Consider the following 22,796-nt stretch of genomic DNA (forward strand, 5'->3'; position numbering starts at 1 on the left):
TCTTTTCTGAGGTCAGTGATCTTTTTGTTTGCGTCAGCAGGTAGAATGGAGTTCTCACAAGGTATTTTTGGCATGGTTGTTTTTGGTTTGCTAGTAACCGTAGTAGTATGTCTGTGTGGAGCTGGTGTAAGCTACTAGGTTAGCTCGTGTGTATGGATGCTAGCTTAGCTCACTTTTTCTAGACTAGAACTTTCTGTGTTGCTTCCTGCTGGGTTGGTAGTTTACTGACAACTTCAGGTTGTTGTAGTTGCTCCAGGAGCAGGTGAAGAACGCAGCAAAGCTCTCAATGTTTCAGCCAGATCTGTACAGTCGGTCTCCTCACAGTCCTCTCAGTAGCTGAGATGGTGGTTTGCCCCGCCTTGGAGATATACAATATATAACAAGACCTTGGAGATATACAATTTAAAAAATTGTATTGTATTTTTCTCCTCCAATATAAAATTTTATTTGCACTATAAGCTGCCATCTCAACCTATTTTACTCAAAGAGCAAAAGTTAACACTGAACCACAGATTTTGAATTATGTACAAACTTGTTTTCTAACCATTGCTTTAATTGTGTGTTAAATAAGGAGCAAATATCATTAAAAAAAAGCAAATAGGAGGCTGGAACCAGGCAAGCTTTATTGGTTTTAAACAGCAAAACACTGCTGGCAGATAAAAACCACACTCCTGCGAATAGCACATTTGCAGGAATGATGAAAACAAACTCTATTTAAACTCTCATGGTCAGTTTTTGACAGGTATTGAGTCAGTCAAATGTCATTGGACCATGTAAACTTCTATACCTTTATAATGTAAACGTAAACATGTCTTGGGTAGACTGCATACAGCGTGTTGAGTATGAATATTTACACCTTAATCACAGTTTCAAGAAATATCTGCATTGAACAAAGGAAGTAAGGAAAGTTGTTCACTCCATCAGAAGCTCTGCGTCTCTGCTGTGATGCCATCAAGAAACACTGTTCTGATTTTGTTGTATCAGGAAAAAAACACCTCCTCAGAAGTCAGCTACATAAATATATCTCTGTGTATGTCTGTGTGTATGTGCTCACTACACAGCATGAATGCTCAGCTTTGGCAATTAAAATAAACATCTCAAAACATCAGCAAAAGCTCTCATACTCAGCTACTAAATAATTTCCTATTTAATTTCCACATAGCAGATATTCATAAAAGCTAACACAGCAGTTAATTTGCTACACTGTTTTTCTTTAACAGTACCACAGGTTGTAAGCTTAACATTTTCCCCCGAAGGTCTAAAAATGGCTACAAACAATGCCCTATGCTGGGCACGATTGTTATTATGCTACAAAAACAAGCAATCTTTAAGTTTGTCACTTTAAGTCACTGTGCAACAGAAGAACTTCAATGGGAGTCAAACTGAAAATCTCCTGTGGTCAATGTCATTTTGTCTGTGTGTAGATATAAAACATGTCAATCAAAAGCGTGTGGACACCCCTTACTGTTTTGTGTTCTGTGATTTTTAAGTTTGAGAATAACTTTTGAGTCAACATGGAGAAAAGATGATAGAGGTGCTCAGAATCAAAATTACTACGGCGAAGAGATCAAAATCACCAGAGCAAACGAGTAAGTAGACCTTGAGTTGAAGCTATTTTTTTTTTACTAAGGGTATTAATTTAAGAAGGAATGCTGTCATTCAAACTCTGGTCTCTGGTCACACTTTATACACCCCTCAACAACCTTGTCCATGTAATCTTTTGCTGCACTATTAGAATGTAACATGGGTCATTTTAAGCTGCTAGAAAAAACAATCAATATGTTTTTCTGGTGAGTCAGGAGTATTATTTTACATGGGGCCCTGTGGTAGATTAATCTGGGCACATTTGACACTTGACTCTTTTTTAATAGTTTTCAGTGGCTCAATCATTAGTGGAGAATGGCCCCATCCCCACTAAACACATCGGCTGAATGTTCAGGAATGTCCAACCAAATTACATTAGACAACATTTCTTGAATTCATATTTCGTCTTATCACAAGACAAATTATTTTTCACCTCTGAAATAAATATTGTAAGGATTTTGTCTGGCCTCAAAAGAAGTGTGTGAAAAGATGTCTAATATTTCTCCAATGATAGCTAAGCTAATGACATTAATAATAGATTAAAACTAAATCTGTCACTCAGGTTTTCGGTTTGCTTCCCATGTAAGCTCGTGTTCATCAAAGTGCCATGTCTGTACTTCCAAATATTACCCATATAAAACTTCTAATCCTTACATAAAACCAGGCAGAGTTAGATTCCATTTCAAATCTGTCCATTCAGGAACCACATTATTATTCAAATAAACAAAACTAAATGTAACTGTTTTTTTTTTTTAAATTGGGAGTAACTACAAACTGTCAGGAATAATGTCAACAAGATGAATTTTTTTTTCAGTGTTCTCAAAGCCTGAAACTTTCCACTGACATTCAACCATTATTACCACATACTTAGTAATTAGCCAGGTACTGAGCAGTAGTCAACAGGTAAGGCTGGTGTTTTGCTGCAAGGTTTTATTAAATCCGAAATGATTGGATTAAAATGGAATGCAATCAGAACCTGGCTTTTAAGAGGTCGGGTTTTTCATATGTGTGTATCATTACGTACACCATTTGATTTAATTTTCACTTCCAGGGCAACTCCAAGGCAGCCACTTCGATTGTACCTTTGGTGATCACGGTGGAAACAGTCTCTGTTCGGTCAATGCTAATTTCACAGAAACCTCCTGAAGCTCCCACAGAAGTTGTCCAACTGTGCTTGGCACTTTAAAAAGTCTCTCGGTTACGTCTTCGGTTTCACTCTGCGAAATTTTGAACAATCACCCTGAAAGCTTCCCTTTCAAAATACAAACAGCTTAGAAAATTTAATAGCTAAAACACCTAAAACATACTGTAATATTTACACCCCATGATAAGACGTTTTTGTAACATTTGTTTTAGCAAGAACATACAAGAGGGGAAGAATAATTTCTATACAGCTGAAGTATAAATGTCTATGCATGTACAGTTAACCTCTGATTGTGTATATAATAGTTTTGTTTGTAGGTCATGGTACATGGGCAAAAGTTGTAAGCAATACTGATTATTAACGAGATGGACATTCTTCATCATATTGGTATTTTTTCTGTTCCTTTTCACATATTGTTTTTCATGAACAGGGTTGGAAAGTAATAGAAGACATTATGTATTATTAAAAATGCCAAATTAAACTATTAGGTTGAACACTAACAATTTTCAATAAGGCTGGCAAAAAAATAAAATCTTGATATATTTTCAGCTTAGAGGAAATTTCATGGTTTTATGTAAATAATGTTTTCTGTACATTAACTGGATATGTGAATAAATTAAACATAAATCAATTCAAATATATTTATATTTTTATTGTCATATGTGTGTGTGTGTGTGTGTGTGTGTGTGTGTGTGTGTGTTGGGGGGTTATCACTGAAGCAGTACAAAACACTGCTGTTATCCTGAAATAGGTCTGGTGTTCTGTTATTAAACTGAACCCATATCATTCTGAAGAGACATTACTGGATTTGCTAGAACCTAGCTAACTATCATTTATGTCTTTTGCCATTTTTAGGCCCTTAGAAAACTGCTGTGACAAACAATGTTTACAAACCAAGTAATCAGAATATACCACGAAATATCATCTAAATTGCATGAGCAGAATCAAATCTAGACTTTTACATACTTTTCTTTTTCAAATTTTTGCATCGTGTTCTGCAGAATAGAACTTATTCAAAAAGGTAATTACATTCTATTCTATTTCATTGTCATTGCTATTTGTTGTAGGGTTGTTTGATTGGTTTGATTGTAGATTGTGCCACCTGTACTGTACAATTGTTTGAATGAATGAATGAATGAACAGTTACAGCAGTCTACTCTTGATTTTATCATTCAGTTTTTTATAGGGGTTTCAAAATTTATTTAGAAAGTAATCAAGATGAAATGAAAGAACCTTCCCAACCCTATTCACGGAATTACATAGAGATGATGGATGTATTTATTTATTAATAATCTAAGTCTTTTCAAGGAAAAGCAGGTCACCATAGTCCTTGTATGGTGAAAGGACATTTACAGCCAGATATATATTCTTTCACTTATTTGTTCTTTTTGTGTACAGACAGTGTTTTGGAAATGATTCAGCTTCCTGTTTCCTGTGCTGCTTCTCACTGTTGCCAGTGTATCACGGCCCTGGTGAGAAATGTACCCGTCAGAAACCCCACAAACGTCTTGCTACTAATCATCGTATCCCTCACTCCTCCCCTCCCATTATCCCACCCAGAGTGTTAAAAGTTTTGTTAAGTGTCTCTCTTCATCTTGGGCTCGGCATCAGCAGTGAGTCATCCCTCCACCCACCTGCCTCTCCTCCCCTCTTTTCCACTTCTCCTCTCCCCTCTTTTTGATCTCCTTAAACCTCCCCCCTTCATCCACTCTGCTGCATCCCTCCTCCCACACTTTGAGGATACAAGATTTTTGTTTGTGTGTGTGTTGTCTTGTGGTGTGTAAGAGCTGTAACTGAGCCAATCTAATCCCCCCAGTTGTGTTTTCCCTCCCCTTCCCTGCATATGTAGCCTAGCATGGCGAGGCGCTCATTCGCATGTGAGTGTGATAGCGGGGAGGAGGCACGGCTGAAGGTGGCGCCGCCATGGGCAGGGACTGGGGCGGGGGCCCGCTCGGGTGGGGGTGCGGCTGAGGGTGGGCGTGGGCATGAGCATGGGATGCTCTGGGTAGGGTGGAGGTGGCAGCTAGGTGGAGGGGGTGTGGGTAAGAGGAGGAGGTGGAGGAGGAGGAAGCCGGCTGGAGCTGATAGCTGGCTGCTGATGAAGGCCCAGAAGAAGAAGGTGTCGGCTGGGAGCTGCTGCCCCCCTTGGGTGGCTGCTGCGGAGGCGGGGTCTGGTTGAGCTGGATGGAGATGTCAGAGGAGACTTCCGAGGCGCTGCGGCCACGCTGTGGTGGAGGCCAGGAGTCTGGATGGAGGAACTGACCGCTGTAGTCGCTGCAGTCGGACATGCGGGGGCGGTAGAGGGCGGGATGAGGCCTGTATAGCTCCTCCTCAGCATAACGCTTCATGAAGAGGTAAACGGACATTACTCCTGCACCCTGAATCAGAGATACATTGAAACAAAGAAATGGTTACTGCAAAGCCATACATGTTTTTCTCAAATACAAGTACTCTTTAAAGAGAACTTCAAAATCTGCTCAAAAGCAGTGCTTCACTGCCCTCTGTAGTTCAAAGTTTCAAGTCTGTTGAACCTCTGACTACTCACAGCATCCATGATGATTATGGTTAGACCTTAACCACACCCAACAATGATGTCATGGTGTACTGAGACATCCTGCAGTACATTTCTAATTCACTGCAGCAAGGTGAGACGTAATACCACTGAAGGTCATTATAAAAAATAGTTTTAGGGTTTCAGGTCTTGAGTCGCTCGGCCAATTTTACACAAGTTCAGTTTTGTGATAAGAACTTGTATGGTCACCTGAGGGAACTTTCTAAAGTCTGAGAAAATCACCCTAGTGATGTCATCAAGGTAATCTCAGATTGAGTTTGGAGACTTCAAGTTTATAACAGATGGCATGGTTTTTCAAAGACGCGGTGATACCATTTACCATAAATAAGCAAATTTGTTTTAAGAGGATTGGAAAAGTGTGGGTGCTTTCTAGTTTTTATTACTGTTTTTATGCTGCTTTTATGCATTGAATGTGCGCGTATTTGGCTTTATCCCTTGTATTTTATTACTCCTGTAGGCACTTCATATATTACAAAACATTTATTGTTCTGTTATGCTCTTATTATGTCTGATGTTACATTTTTATCTATATTAGTATGTTGAGAGTATATATATATTCCCCACTGGTAATCATAGAGTTAATTTATTAAAATGTGTGAACATTACACGTTTTCAAATCAAATTAACAGTTTGAGATGGACAGAGAAGAGACTTCTTCCATCTATTTCCATCTATGAAAACTCATCGCCTGTATTATCACTGGGAATCAAAAGGAGCTGCAGACTTTTCAGCAAATTCTCTGATGCAAAAAGCTTTTATAAAACATCAGAATCAGCACCATCCTCCTCCCTACATTGCAAGACACTGCCATCAGGAGGGGAAAAATGTTAATAAAGCCACAGTAATTTTACAGAAATTTGACAAAAAGGCTTGTCGCTCCTCGGTGGAATGAGCCATTATCAAAAATGTTTTCATGTTTTCACTTGGGTATCCGCTGAGCATTCACAGCTCATTCACTATTCATCCTCAACAACAGCGCTACAACCGCCTTTACAATTTAGAATCCTGATGAAGGTGGTTGTGTATGTTAGAGAAATAGTGTGTTTGTGACAAATCCCATGTTTAGCAGCTTCAGTTTAGGCTGAAGGATAGTGACAAAAACAGAAAAAAATGTGGAGGAAGAGAGTGGAGGAGATAAGACTGGACATTAGAAATGAAACAAAAGGAAGAGAATGAGTGACAAAAAAAGAAAAAGAGGGTAGATACAATGAAAGAATGGAAGAACAGAGGAGATAAGAGAATAAAATAAAAAGAATGAGATAATAGAGGATTAGAGCAGGAAAGATGACAGCAGAGAAGACAAATGTAGAGGACAAGAGAAGAGGAAAAAATAAGATTATAGAAAAGGAGCAGACAGAAAAGAGAAGAGAAGGGGAGAAATGCTACAAGATGGAGGGGGAAAGGAGAGGAGAAAAGAAAAGAGAAGAAGGGAGAAGAGAGGAGATGGGATGAAAGGACTGAACACAAGAGGAGAGGGAGAAGAGCAGAGGAGATAGAGAGGAAGAAAATAGAGGGGAAGATCCAGAAGAGGATTAAAGAACTGAAGATAAAAAGAAAAAAGAAAAGACAAGATAAAAGTAGAGGACATAGAGAGACAAGAAACTGGAGGAGGAAACGAAAGAGGAGCAGTGAAAAAGATAAAAGGGAGGAGTGAAGAATCGAGTAGCAGAGCCCCCCCCCCCCTTGTGGAATATTCTGATGCATATGAAGCTGCGCTGCGACAGAGCTGCTGCCCTCAAGTATTCAAGCTATTAACATTTATGAATATTGATGCAGGCAGGATGACGGGCTCCTACGCAGGCACAAGTGTGTATGTGTGTGTGTGTGTGGTGTGTGTGTGGTGTGTGTGTGTGTGTGTGTGTGTGTTGTGTGTGTGTGTGTGTGTGTGTGGTGTGTGGTGTGTGTGTGTGTTTAGCTGTATAAGTATGCATTTCAGCAAGATACAAGCAATTTGTGTGTGTTTGTACTCATGCTTGAGTGTGTTTAGCTAAACGGTGTTTGGTCGACATCCAAGACAGATTCCAAACAATCTGTGTGTGTGTGCCTATGCACATTAACTCTTTTGTCAGTTACGTAGCGTTAGTAAATGTTAAGCATCAGTACATATTAGTGTCACTTTGAACTGCTCAGTGGGCATTTGTGTTTACTTGAACACATCTTCAGTGTGTGTCTTTGTGTGTGTATTTTATCCACATTCACATACACAGTGTTATTATTTATATGTTTCGTATTCAGGCATGTTTCTGCCTTTGTGCATTTCCGAATGATCATGTGTTTGTGTGTGTGTGTGTGTGTATTGTTCTTCAATCACCTCTTTAAGAAGGAAGGAGGAGGCAGCAAAGGCAAAGGACCAGCCGTAGCGGTAGTGGAAGAACTGCTCTGGCTCTCTGGGTCGGTTCATCACCTCGTCATTAATACTGGAGATATACAAGACCAGACCAACGACCAGACTGAGACCTGCAGACACACAAACACACACTTACACACACATATAATATTCATACTGTTATTGCTGCAAATACAGAGGGTTTTACCCTCGGGAGGTCCTCTCTCCCATGTATCAAACATTCACCTCTTGCAGAAGTAAAAGGCACAATCTATATCCACGGTGCTGATCCTTCTGTGTGCCCCAGAGCAGACACAGGCACTTAGGAACCTGTGTGTACCCCATATACTATACGAAAATACTGAGTATGTAGGTGGACAAATGAATAGTTTGTCATGAAACGTGGTCACTAAAGACCCTTTTCATGGCAGACATTTTGACCACAGGTGGAACTGATAACAATAATAATGGCTACATTCAAGTTAGGTGAGCCAGTTCCAAGGCTGTGGTATTGTGTTTGCTCACTGACATGGCTTCCTGGGACACTTTCTAAGCCATTGTTAATGTTATTATTTACACCTGTGCTTTTCCTGCTTAGTCAAAATGTATGCTGTGAAAAAGTTCTATTGGAAACCACTGTGTGACAAGCTAACTACCGGTGCCACCCTCTGTAAAGCAGCAGGCAATGGGATTTAAAATGCCATTTTTTAAGTCTACAGGACATGCAGGATTTGGCCAGCTAAGCATCACTATCTTGTTGTTTACACACATGTTAACTCACAAATATTCATTAAGAAAACATTTAATTGAAAAATGCTGTAGTTACACTAACTCTCTTTAGTGTCAACTCATTGTTTTGGGGTCTTATATGCTTTCCTGAAATGAGAGTGACATTTCAGCAGCCATTCTGAATGGACCGACAACTGAACAGGGTCAAATGTTGGTTCAATATGTGTTCAGTAAAATGTGTCACAGACGCATTTTCCAGAGTGAAAAAGGTTTAATGCTGAAAACAAAACTGACAAAACTAGAGCTGCCAGACCAGGTCGACCAACTGAGGAGGAAGAGAAAGAGAGATTATAACACTGTTCCATTCCTCACAAATGTTTCACAACCCTACAAACTACAAGTAACTAGAAAACTCGGAGGTGCAAGGCTAATGTTGCATTACCCTTGTTACCCTATAATACCAGTCCCATTTGAATGGGTCTTTGGTCTCTTTGTTTAAGTCTGTGTGTGTGTGTGTGTGTGTGTGTGTGTGTGTGTGTGTGTTCTGTCGCTGGAAAAGCTAATGATAACGTGTCCTCACTGTACTGTAAATAGGCTGTGAAAACCCCAACAACAGGCTGTGCTGTGGTAAAGAGATAAACAAGGACAGTCACACACACACACACACACACACACAGTAAACCCTCATTAGGAGTGTGTCAGCGCACCCTCCCCTGTCGACAGACTAAACACTGCAGCTGACCTCCAAAATCCTCCAGCAGTGAAACTGACATACCAAACACAGCAAAGATGCTTTCCTTTAATAATCACCATACATATAATTTTCTCTCAAAACTGATCCCATATAAGTTAATGTAGTGTTATATGTTACAATTATTCTATACTAAACAGAAAAGAAATAAGTAACACAAGCCTACATGGCCTTTCATTTGAAAATATGTTAAGTGGATTTAGGCTTCTGAGTCAGGGTGTCGCAGAGGCTCTGTGGCACTGCAGAGTGGATGTGCTCCTCCTTAAAAATGTAGCTACATGTCAGGGCTTAGGAGATCAGCATATGAACCACAACAACAGTGATTGGTCAGCCTGTACTGCATGTGGTTCCCTGTTTCCAATACTTGCACTTCACGATATGAAGACAAAATCGATTAAAGAAAGACTTCTTTTTAGTAACATTAGGAATTATAATTTGTGATTCAGCAAAACCATTTCTGTAAACTTTTCCTCAGGGGTTGACACCAACTTTTTTAAGTAGCTAATGTGGTGGTGGATATAATGGTTGCTAGGAGAAGTTAACATTTTTCACAATGATCAAAGAAATGTTGTTTTGGGAGTTGTTACTTCTGGTAGTCCAATTAGAACAACCTGTACAGCTGCGTCAATGTCATTTACAGTTTGTTTGCCAACATTTCTGTGGCAATATTTCTGTCACTTTGTTGAATGATTGTAGTTAGAGAGACGACACCACCATTCTTAATCCCACAAAACAAAAATTTGTTGGCCACATCTCTGATCAATATCAGGCCTCCAGTTTTCCAGTCCAACAAATCAGCAATATGAGCAGAAATTGAGAGGTCTAGAATCAGGCTAGAACACAATTTTAAAGAGAGACAGATGCTCCTAGAAAATATTCAAAATTAAGTCATAGTTCATTTTAAAGGATAATGCATCTGAAGAAGTGCATTCTTGGATGTCCAACTAACTACCAACCACTGCGTAGTAACTTGTTACTAATTAGAATTATAAAGGCCATGAGGTGGGCTCTGCATTATCACCTATTCTGGGGGCCCTTCCTCATAGACTGGTGCAAATATAGCCTTTATTATTTCAGTTAAGTGATGCATATTCCCATTTACATTTGTGTTTAGGAAAATGACCATAAATTTATTGACACACAACAAATCTGGGGCCAGGTAATATTTTAGCATAGTATAACTAGCTGGCTTCTGTGGCTGGAGGAAAATAAAGTTAAAATGAAACTGTGTGCAATGTGCATGATGGGCACTTGTGCACGTCAGTAAACAGAGAAAGGTGATATGCAGAATGGTAGTCAATATACAGAGGTCATACTGTATGGGGGATTTAGAACCTACCCACGTCAGTAAAGCGAAATACGTAAATTGAGCGAAGTTTTTATAATGTTTAGACAAGACATATTAATGCAAACATGCACAAACGCCCCAAGATCTGCCTGCAGTCAACAGCAACAAGATAGAAAATTGAGTGTTTGCTGTTACAACAGAGAACTTTCATCTGGAAACTGATTAGCAAAGCACCATCTGGTGCTGATTGGAAATACCTGTTCAACAGTGAGATTGTATACAGCTGTGTAGTAAGTCCTTAAGGAGGCACACGGGGGGGTAGATGGAAAGCTGAGGCATATTTCCTGGAAGAATTTATATCTTTATCTTTTATTTATGATTGTGGAAAAACAAAAGACATATAAGTGGTACAGCTTTGATTGCGATTTGTTTTAAATAACATACCACTGAGCTGAATTATCTCATGCTATATGTAATTTTAAATACTATTTTATATCTTAATTTGCTCATAGTGTCATCACCCTGTCAATTTTATTGGCTCCAAGAAAAGCTGAAAGTTGAAAACAAAAACAAGAGGTAAGAATGACTGAGTAGCAACAGCCAGACAGAGGGACGACCAGACAATGAAAAGAGCTCCACCTACAGAATGTCAATCGAACAAGAAAATAATACAGAAATGATTGTCACATCCTGTTTGATCGGAGAATGAATGAATATTATTTATATATAAATAAATATATATATATAAATAGTAGAAACATATCTAATTTATGTGTACTCAAATTCAATGGAACAGTTTCCATTAAAGTTCATGGATGATAAGTCAAACTGGTAGGTAAAATTGTGAAAAAGGGAGAAAAACATGTGACAGAGCTGTAATTTCCTGAGTAGGCCATCAGGTGGCAGTGTTGTGGCTCAATGCTCATCTCAGCAACAGCCTTCTGGTGTGGACACCACATGTGTATGAACGTGCACACACACATTCATAGAGGGAGAGGGGAAAATTACCAGAGAAGGAAAAAAGGAGACAGAATTGGAGGAGAGAAATTACTGGAGGAAGGACAGATAGGCAAAATGGGAGGAAACAGCTGGTCCACAGCCACCATGTTGTAACCTCAGGGTGCACTGTGAACCAGCAGTTTTTATGATGGGCAGTTTTCCTAACCAAAGTACGCACATGCTGACTGAGACAAACAGTGCAGTTTTTGCTGCAAAATACCACTGATTTTGAAAAACATGATCTTTTATGGTATAAAAGAACAAGAAAAAAGTGTTGAATCAAAAAAGTTTAAAGTAAGTGTTGTCAAATGGCAAGCATTGATTTCTGCACTTAATCTTCTTTGTGCTGTGAACCATCAGACAGAAATCTCTGCCTATTTCTGTCAGGGAATATGCTTTTATTCCACTCAGAAGCTGCCTAGCAATTACTAGTTGATGAAATTACTTTTTAAAGTGAGAGACACGACACATATGTATAAAAGCAATTCAGGTTTATTCTCTGATTCTGTTTTTGCACTTAAGCTTTTCTATAAAAATAAGAACAGTGCTTTCACATCTTTGTAAGATGATGTTGCCAAAGTCTCTTTGTTTCTCTCTGTGTGCTTAGTCAGTAATGTAAGTGTTGTCAAATAAGTTTTGTCAAGCTACAAACATTTGTGTTATTTTTAATAAGCTACAGTATTAAAACAAATTTACACATTTTGTTAATAATTTTGTTAATAAATTACCTTATATCATATTCATGAGATGTGAAATGTCCAATCACCACATACACCATGTCTGTATATAAACTGATTTTATGTGACATCTAGGAAAATTGCATATCGTGTGTCCTCATGTCTTTGAGCTTGTCTATGTGTATCTGAATGGGTGCGTGTATGTAGTGCATGCATGTGTTTTTTTCCATCTTGGCTCAGTGACATTCCTATGACGCCATGGTTATCACGCTTGTCCAAATGTCCGGTCAGCAGTCCACCATGCTAGGCTAGCATCTGTGAGGTAAAGCTCCCTCATGCAAAAAAAAAGAGGATGAAACAGGGAGGTGATGTCATCCTGTCAGCTCAGAGAAAGAGAGAGAGACTAATGAGGTAAAAAAAGAAATCCCAACAACCACTTCATCAGCCGAACGCTCGACCCTGCCCTTGAGGTAACCGACCAGAAACGTCACCCAGCTGTCCTGCAGCGACAATGAGGAAAGGATGTCACCCTGTTGGCTGCACTTCACAACAGGATTCTGATATAAATGAAACAGAAAGCTCAGTGAAAGATTTCACAGCTCTCTTTCAGCAACGTGGCAGAGAAGACTTTCTATAGTTAAATGTTAATCCTCAGTGAAACAGCAAGATGGATTACAGGTGCAAACTTTGTTCTGAAAGAGAAAGTTCTCTTTTCTTTCTTTGTCTTTTTCACTCAATTTGAAGCACATCGTGCTTGTAAACAAAGTCATGTAGTTTTAAATGTAGGTCATTTATCAGACAGATTTTTAGTCACCAGTTTTATTGTTGGCAACATACTTCAGGAATTAGAAAATTCCAACCCATCAGCTTGTCCCCAAGCCTATAATAAACTGATGGACGACTGTGGTGGACCATTTCTGACAGTGATAGGGAAGGTGGTACTCCACCTAAAATCTCTAAAACACTCACCCCATGTACGCTTGAAAGGTGGCTAAGAAAACTTGCTGCTCCTTTACCAACAGTGGCTGTGGTAAACGTTATGTCAGCTTCTGGAAACCTATGAACTCTGCAAATTTGTAGTAACAGCATGAAACTAGACATCTCTTAAAGCACTGCAGCAGCACAATCCATTTCTCCTAAAAATTCATAGTTTTTTTCCATAATCTGGCTAAATACAGTACTTTTGACAAAATTGACCAAGTGACATATTAACACAATTCTGAATGTTGAGATTTAGATAGGTTTTTCTGTGAAAATGTTTCTTCTATTATGCTTTGATGTGTGCATTATAAAGCCATTTCTGTCCTTTGTGTACTTCTGCCTTCTCTTAGATATGTGTCAACAATAGTTGGTTTGCCAGTTATGTAAACCAATAAGGAATATTGTTTGTCCATATGTTGTTTGTCCATAGCAACTATTTTAGACCCTTTAGCTGATGATACACGGGGCAACTTTTTGAGCAGTGTTGCTGGGCAATCTTGCTAGTGGTAGTAATCTTTACTCATTACCATTGATGGCAACGTTGCCCTGCACCATTGCTCTAAAAGTTGCTCTGTGTATCATCAGCTTTTGTCTGCAGATTTTGGTGTCTGGTTTTGGGTTTTCCTGTGTGTGTTGTTGGGGCATAACAAACATGTTCCTTTCTAATATTTGCAAGCCTATTTTAAAACCCGCATTGTTTACATCAGTGTCTACTAAGTTACAGTCTTCTTCTTCCCATTTGCTGGCCCATAGCTATGTTTTTTGGTACCACCACAGACTGTTGTTTCTTTGAAACCATTAGCAGGAAATATAATAATAATAATGTTTTCCTGCCTGCTTCTACAGTCCCGATGAATTAGGGTGCCCTTGGATATCCTTCCTCATGTATGTGAACGAGATAAAAACAGATGACCTGCTCATAGAAACATTGATCCATACCTAATTTCACAGAGTGCATTTCATTTTTATTTATAAGTGCAAGTCCCTTCTAAATTCCTTTCTGTCAAATGAGTTGAAACCAAGCGGGAACCTCAATGTCTGAAAAGTGAAGCCAATGCAGAAGTACCTTAAAACTGAATTCTTTCCAATGGCCAGTAGGAGGCAACTCCACTGGTTGCCAAAAGATGTCCGATTGCATTACACTTAAGTGCAAAATGACCCTACTTCTCACTTGATTTATTACCTCAGTAAACACTTACCTAATGAGTTTATGATCTCAATCGCTAGTTCCAAGTCTTTTTCAACACAACATGATGTTTATTTTGGAAATTATGGTCCCATTTAGAGGGAAATACATAAATGATAAAGCAGTGGATGCTTCAGGGTAGCAAAAAAGTCCAAAAGTTCATGGCCAAAATGCCAAACTCAAGGCCTCAAAACGTTAGTCCACAAACACTGGGTGACATTATGGTGACCACGTCCACTTCTTTTAGTCTAAAAACTAAAACATCCCCTTTCTTCCTCAGTAAGGGTCCAAAACTGATGTTTGACAATCTCAAATCTCACAAGTGCGACTAACTGTGATTTAAAAGGTCTGGCTTACAGTCGGTGTTCCAGTTCATCCCAAAGGTGTTGGATGGGGTTGAGGTCAGGGTTCTGTGCAGGCCAGTCAAGCTCTTGAACACAAAACTGGGGAAACTATTATGGAGCTGGCAGAGTGTACAAGGGCATGTTGAAAAAATCACTGAGCATTAAGATTTCCTTTCATTGGAACTTAAACACCCAACAAAAACGTGAAAAGCCTTAGACCAAAAGAATGCTAAAATATGTATGTGGCCATACGGTGTAATTTGGATGAATTTAATTCCCTGGAAGGCAAGTCTTTTTCTAATCATGTTTAAGAAGGCTAAATTCCCGTGCCAAGTTCATGTCAGCCTTTACAGAGAAGCAATAGAAAGCATCCTGATGTGCATGGCCCAGGACCAGAGGGCTCTGCAGTGGGTTATTAAAACGGCTCACAAGATCATTGGTACCCATCTCCCGAGCATCAGTGATGTCGGTGAGGTGAGGTGCCTACGCAGGATATTAATGGGCAGTATCCACCCCAGCCACAGCCTGTTCACCCTGCTGACTTCTAGGAAGAGATACAGAAGTTTCAGCTGCCGCACCACAAGACTGCAGAAATCACCGATACAAGAGCAGAAGAGAGTTACAAACGTAATTTCACCTTACAATCTGTTGTTATGTGACAAATAAACCTACCTTCTTCTACCTTATTTGTTTAAATAGAGACTGGGAAGCGGGTCTATAATAGAATAGAGTGTGATCAACATTTCATCCAGAAACGTTCCACTCAATTGAGGCTTTCAGCTACGTGGCTGGAATAGAATTTGACTGCACTGAAGGCTGGTGTCCAGTCTACTCCAGAGAGATAATGGGAGAGCTTTGGCTCAGACCAAAAAGGTGTCATCCTAAAGAAAACCACCATTACCGACTATCTGGTTGAAGTGTCAAACTACAACAAAGTCGCTTTCCAGACTATTTGGTTTAAGTTTTAACTTTTTACCAAATGCCTACAGTGAAACATCCAATCTCTGCTGCCCTGTAGCTTCCACAGCAAAGAGCAATTATTTGGAATTAAATCCTGTTCACTGTTCAGCCAGCAGCAAGTACAAGGTAAGGTCTGACAAGCTGTCAACGGGGAAAGGTAAAGAAAAGCTGCAGAGTGAGTCTTCCATCCACTGAGATATCTTTTTATCATTAACCTTGAAGAATGTTGCCTTTTAACAAGCTCACTTCTCCTCTGCTGCTCTTCTTCTGCTCTGCTGCTTTTTAACATGTTATTTAAGTTGACAGGTGAGGAAGGAGTTTGACACTTTCACACAGATCTTATTCCATGCCTCTGCCTTTTTGCCTGCTTCTACAATCCTGATGAACTAGGGTCCAATGGCTTTCCCAAAGATCCTGCAGCGATAGTTGTTAAGGTAACAGAGAGTATTTATCACTCAAACAGACCAATCTGATCTAATCCAGCAAGCTATCTTTTCTCATACGTACATTTACGTTTTTTTCAAATCAAAGTGTCAAGGTTGCTGTTTTGTAATATACTGAAAAAGTCAACACATCCCATGTCATCCTTCAAGTTAACACATATGCATCCATAAATTCTTTGCCAGTGCTGGGAAAAAATACCTGAATACTGCATTCTTGTTTCTAAAAAGATAATTTGTTTCAAGAACAAATAGTCCTCTTCAGATTGACACTATATCCATGTAAAATGAAAAAGGAATTGGGAACGAGACAGCAGTTTGTACTTTTTGACTGTCTGACTGGACAGTATCACAAATCTTTTTTACACTTTGTACTAATTGATTTATATTTTACTGCATTATACTTTTACTATTGCAGTTTGACAAAGTTTTACAAACTCAACTTTGCACGCATAGAATATATTGAGGTAATAAAAAATGTGTAGCTGTGATGTAATCTGGTTGTACTTTGACAAATACATCCTGTTCTTTAAGGACAACCGGCAACAAAGCTGAAGTGTTCCAAACTGTTTGTCTTGTTGCGGAACGTAAAAGAATACTTTTGTAATAAGGCTGGTTGTGGACAGGAAGGTCAAAATGGAATATAAGGAACTGTTTAAGATCTCTGATTAACTTTATTCCTAAAGCCTTTTTTATCCAGGGACTACTTCTAAGTATTCACCATCCTTGTGCCAAACTAGAAAGCCTGCAATTTAAAGCTGAGCAAGAAAAGAGTGACCCGAGAGCAGCCGAGGAGAGTTCACGGTCGGCTTAAATCACTTGATCATAAACCTAAACTGCAGAGGGATGTCCGGCCAAAAGACAGAAAAATATTCCTTTGACGGTGCATCAGTCCCATTAGTCACCTAGAGCTCACTTGATTTTACTTTTAGCATAAATACACTGAGGAAGTCGCATTTTGTATTCCTAGAAAAGAAAATACATTCTATCCACAGATTCTCTGACAGCTGTGTACTTGGGTTTGTCTCCCAGGCTGCTTTGCAAGGACTAAAACTCACAGCAGAATAATTGGAAAATATCAAAACAAACCATGACATGAACAGCCTGGAGTCTGTAGTTGTTCCACAAGGGTGTAAAATTTTGTTCTGTGAGTTTTTCATTGTTTGCAAACCTTGTTTTCATGCACAAACACAAGGTCTGTGTGAACTGAATTCCACTTTAAGACTTACGATGCAGGGGCTGGGGATGTCTTTTATGACTTCAAATGTCAAACTGAACACATACAACACCCTCACACCGACACTTTTCCACAGGTTTGTAATGTACCTGTTCCTTCTAGGTGCACAGTACCTGACAGTATGAAGAATATTCCAGAAACAAAGGCGAGGATGGTGCGCTGCGGCCGAATGTGTCCAATGTTGCTGATGACGAAAGCAGTGAAGACAAAGAGCAGTGACACCATCGGGAAGGGAGTGGCAGTTCGGACCATTTCTGGAGGACAGGAAGGATTGTTAGAGAAGGGCAGACATAATTAAAGCTGGGGTATATATATAAAAACCTATATTCAAACTGGAAAAGTCCCATTGAGACAGTCTCTTTTACAAGGGAGTCCTGTATAGCACAAGTAAAAAAGGAGTTGAAAAACAATACCTTACGTAAGTTAAAACACAATACAATACAAATTTACACAAAATGTACAAACTATTTACATAGACAAAAATGCAATGAGTTAAATATGTAAACAAACGAAAATTATAAAAAGACTAAATGTAGAGATCTAACTACAGTTAATTAAAAACAAGTGTCCGTTAGAATGTCTGATATTCTTTTTTCAAAAGCAGCTAAAGAAATTGGGATGCCAATCTTAAGATTAGACTGGAGTTCAATCCAGGACGATGGGCCGTAGTAAGACAGACTCCTCTTTCCAGCTTCTGTCCTCATTCTTGGTATCTTACAAAGTAGTCCCTCACTGGATCTTAAATGACATGTACTTTGCATGTGAGAAAACTTTAAGAAGGCAAAATACCTTAAATGCCTTTATAAATGAAAATGTAGTATCCTCTGAAATTTAAGTGATGGCCAATTTACCTGTGGTCACTGGAGTCAACACTTGACTTTAACCCGCCTTGGATAACTGTAACCTGGATGACTGAGAATCTTCACAGACAGCCACAGATACTGGATTTTTTTTTTTTAAACAATTTTGTGTCAGAGCATTTGATTTATGGATTTCTGTTTCAACAAATATTACAAAAATGCTTCTGAAATAAATTGCTTACCCTTGCTTTAAAAATAAGATCATGTAGATTAGCAGGAGAAAATATTTATAAATGAAGATGCTATAAATGCTAGACTGGTGCCTAATAACCTAAACCTTGAATTCTGGCATGTGTTTTAAAATGTAATTGAATAGTCAGCTTTGTTGCTGCATAACATTTTTCTACGGTGTAAAAACTGTAGAAGGCAAAGACGTGAGTAATTTGACATGTGCAAACTATGAATATTAATTGTTCTTGTGTTAGTGAGAAGATTATGAGTCTTGTGCAATGAAACCAGCCAACAAATCCTTTTAAATTTGTAATTACTTTGTATGCAAAGATCTTGCACGATCAAAACCTTGTTATTGCACTCATTAGATGGTTTGGTTCCTGTTCCTCACTTCAGAGAATTTCAACTTTTGCATTGAAATTACTATATATATTAAAGTAACTGGAGCTGAGCGCTTAAAGCAACAATATGTTGTTTTTTGCTCACTTGGGGGCAGAGGAATAAACTATAAATATGACATTATGGTAAATATGTTAACAAACAGCTGCCGATTTATACGTCCTGCAAACATTATCATTCATTTGGATTTGTGTACCTGGTTAACGCCCACTTGTCTTTTCACTCTGTTTCGGTGTCCACCAACCCCTGAGAGAAATATCTGGATGCTAAATGCTATGAAATTGTTAAACAGGTAGTTGTTAACTTTGTTAAACATTATTAGAGTGTTTGGCTGAAACTGCTCAGATGAGAGTCTTTTATGAACCAAAAAAACATGTTTTGTGTTGAAAGTGTGTAGTGACACCACATGTTTTCCTTTGAAATAACAACCATGACGTGACAACAGCATATCCAAATACATTTTTACTGCATTCTTATAACCAGAGGTCTGCTGAAGCATACTCGGGATTATGTTGAGGGAGGCAGTGTATGATTTATTCAGCAAGCTCTCCCACAGTGCCACTACAGTGTTATGACTTGTGCGTCTACCTGAGGACATTTATCTAGCATTAAACGGACCAAACGTCTTCCCCCCGGTGCCCCCTGACAACAGTGTGTGCTTTACTTCAAAGAGATGGAACAAACTGCGGTGGGGAGAGCACTTTGAAGCCAGTTCGCAGTGTCAACATCTTAAATCATTAAAACAGCTCAGAGACAAGATAGCTCAGTTGGGAACTTCAGAAAGCTCTTGACATTTATTTACTGTCTGACCAAACAAATATGTTCAGAATACAGGTTGTAGTTGAAAGGTTCTTTGGCAACTCTAGGTAACTAGTAGTGAAAAGAAGCCTTTCTGCAGCATTTTATATGGTCTATTTTGAAGCAGAACAATTTTCTCAGTCCATTCCTTAAGATTGTCTACAAAAATTCCCAATCACAATATTTAGAGATTGGCATCACATGTTCTATATTAATTATTTTGGATTGGACTGTGAAGGGTTAAGTGAAAAACAAAGATTATATGGAACAACATCTATCAATCTATTCTGAGTTTTTTACAATATTGAAATTGAAGTAAATCTTAATAGACCCACAAACACGGTTGGACTTTTTTGCAGATGGAGACAGTGGCCTGATGAGACAACCAATGACACCTGATCCCTATTAAGTCTCACCTACTATATGTGAAGTTTGCTGCTGTCATACCCTGTCAGTAGGTAGAAGAGAAACTGGGAGTAAAATAGAAACACTGTAGATCTTGTTTATTTAGTTCAAAGGTGGTTATAGACCTTAAGCATCAGTCTTTCTTTCTTATCCTCAAGTTTTGTAGACCATACATACCATGTAAATACAGTAACCATGTGTATGATCTTGTGTCGGGAATATATAGCTGTTTTACATTGCATTAATTATTACATTAATTCATATTTCTCTATATAGATTTAGTGTGCTGAAGTATTTTTTGTATTTACATGTGATTTTCTGTCCAGTTGAGTTGTGAATCATGAAATCATCAAGAACCTCAACGAAATTGTTAAAGAAATAAACAATTTTTTTAACCCATTTCTGGAGGCAAACAAAACTAAATTTCTATATCTGAGCTCTTATTTCTACAACTAGCCACAAATATCGGATTAAACATACCACACACAAACGTTTTTTGTAAGTTTGACTTTGTAGCTTTTTAACTTTGACCATTCACATATTCCTTTAAAGTCATTTAGCTAAAAACTAATCATAAAAGCAGTGTTAAAGGTCAGTAGACGTATGCACATGTCTCCTAAAACCTTCAACTTTTGATTGTGTGTGCTTGCAGGAGGAACAACAACAACATTATTGAACATTACACTGTTAGAGCCTCCCAGAGAGATCTGCATCATAATCTGTATATCACATTTAAAAACATTTGAATCTGATATACAGTATATCGGACATCTTAGATGGACCTTGTTATATTGACATTAAAAGCATTACACAGTATTTTTTTCTGCTTCAAGGAAGTAAAAATGCTCCCGGACATCATCTTCTCAAATGCAATTAAAAAAACAGTGTTAATCTACTTTTTCCAATTAAAAGTAATGGTGATTTTGTCAATTGTTAAATACTTCAGTTGAATAATATTCCCTCTACATGAGCATGTTTGTGGGCATGTGACTTACTGAGTATGTTGGCGGTATTTTCTGTTGTGATCTCTATCTCTGGCTCGGTGAAATACTCTGCTGCCACACATCTGCCCTTCTCTGGTCCTGAGAGAGAAAACAAGGGAACAGAGTGAGAATTAAAGAATGAAGAGAGGAACGTGGGAGGTATCAGGGTCTTCTTTGGGTCACAAGCAATATGGAAATATTTGCATATGGAAAGAAAACCAGAATAAACAAACAGAGATAAAAATCCAGAGAAAGGGCAGAGAGGGCACAGAGTGAGACTGAGGGTTTGCGAAGACAAGAAAAGAGATTTAGAAAGGATGAATGAAAAGAGCGGTGTGAGAGGATAGTGAGATAAAAACAGAGAAACAGGGAGGCAGAGAATGGAATTGAGATATAAAGTGAATTACAGGTAGAGACAGATGGAGGACAGGAGGTTCAAGAGAAAACAAGATCTGAGCTGAGAGAGAGAGGAGCTGAATCCAGACACAGTGATTAACCTCAAACTGTAGGCATAGAGAGAGAAGACACACACAGAAAATATGTCAACAAAATGAGGCATACATACACAGACAAACATGATTTCTCCCGCCCACCACACACACACACGGTCGTTCCAAATGCCACCAGCGTTTTCCTCCTCTGACCTTTTGTACCAGGCGTCAGACGACAGGGAAACACAAACATGGCCGCCTCCCCAGAGCAACACCATCATGACCCGAGACAGAGACACATACTACAATAAGGACATTTATTTGTATATCTGCGGTGTCCACCCTGCTGTGTGTGTTGAAATGAATGCATGCATAAATGAATACTCATCTTTTTTTTGTGAAGGCTGCACAAACTTTTAAAGGCAAATTTCAACCGGGGGTAACACACTTCTTCACTGAATCTCTTAATGTCTGTGCACTCTCGATTGAAAATGTATAAAGTTACATTTAAACATAATCTTTTGCTATGAATCATGCAACATTAGAGTTGATGTTAGGGTCAGGGATTAGGGTTATAATGGCCATCTAATGGCTGTGAGTGACAATTCAACAACAAGCGTGTACTGTTGGAAACCAGCAGTGAGTCACCCTGAAATAAAAAGCTGTTAACATGAACAGTGCTTTCATATTACCTTCTGAGTGGTCTGATTAGTTCCCATTACCTGACAATGCTATCTTTACTCTCACAGGAATAAAATGCACTAACAATAGTGAGGAACAATGCTAATTAGCATGTTCTTGCAATCGGGTGGATTTTTCTTTATTGCTCTGACCCCAAGAGGTCTGTCCACATACAGTGAGGAAAATAAGTATTTGAACACCCTGCTATTTTGCAAGTTCTCCCACTTCATGGAGGGGTCTGAAATTGTCATCATAGGTGCATGTCCACTGTGAGAGACATAATCTAAAAAAAAATCCTGAAATCACAATGTATGATTTTTTAACTATTTATTTGTATGATACAGCTGCAAATAAGTATTTGAACACCTGTCTATCAGCTAGAATTCTGACTCTGAAAGACCTGTTAGTCTGCCTTCAAAATGTCCACCTCCACTCCATTTATTATCCTAAATTAGATGCACCTGTTTGAGGTCGTTGGCTGCATAAAGACACCTGTCCACCCCATACAATCAGTAAGAATCCAACTACTAACATGGCCAAGACCAAAGAGCTGTCCAAAGACACTAGAGACAAAATTGTACAACTCCACAAGGCTGGAAAGGGCTACGGAGAAATTGCCAAGCAGCTTGGTGAAAAAAGGTCCACTGTTGGAGAAATCATTAGAAAATGGAAGAAGCTAAACATGACTGTCAATCTCCCTCGGACCGGGGCTCCATGCAAGATCTCACCTCGTGGGGTCTCAATGATCCTAAGAAAGGTGAGAAATCAGCCCAGAACTACACGGGAGGAGCCGGTCAATGACCTGAAAAGAGCTGGGACCACCGTTTCCAAGGTTACTGTTGGTAATACA

The 22,796-nt window shown here is 38.9% G+C and overlaps 1 protein-coding gene across 1 annotated transcript in view; it reads right to left on the reverse strand.

Moving 5' to 3' along the window:
* Positions 1-3,974: 3,974 nt before the first annotated feature.
* The window catches only part of LOC123976903 (voltage-dependent calcium channel gamma-7 subunit-like), a 36,566-nt gene continuing 17,744 nt past the window's right edge, over positions 3,975-22,796 (reverse strand). The window contains exons 3-6 of the mRNA XM_046059296.1: positions 20,847-20,933; positions 17,332-17,472; positions 7,612-7,757; positions 3,975-5,106 (exon numbers count right to left, since the gene is read on the reverse strand). Of these exons, the coding sequence (XP_045915252.1) occupies positions 4,579-5,106; positions 7,612-7,757; positions 17,332-17,472; positions 20,847-20,933 (902 nt within the window). The 3' untranslated portion in view covers positions 3,975-4,578. The remainder of the gene's footprint in view (positions 5,107-7,611; positions 7,758-17,331; positions 17,473-20,846; positions 20,934-22,796) is intronic.

This window comes from Micropterus dolomieu, linkage group LG09, assembly GCF_021292245.1.
Source record: "Micropterus dolomieu isolate WLL.071019.BEF.003 ecotype Adirondacks linkage group LG09, ASM2129224v1, whole genome shotgun sequence".
Lineage (NCBI taxonomy): Eukaryota > Metazoa > Chordata > Actinopteri > Centrarchiformes > Centrarchidae > Micropterus > Micropterus dolomieu.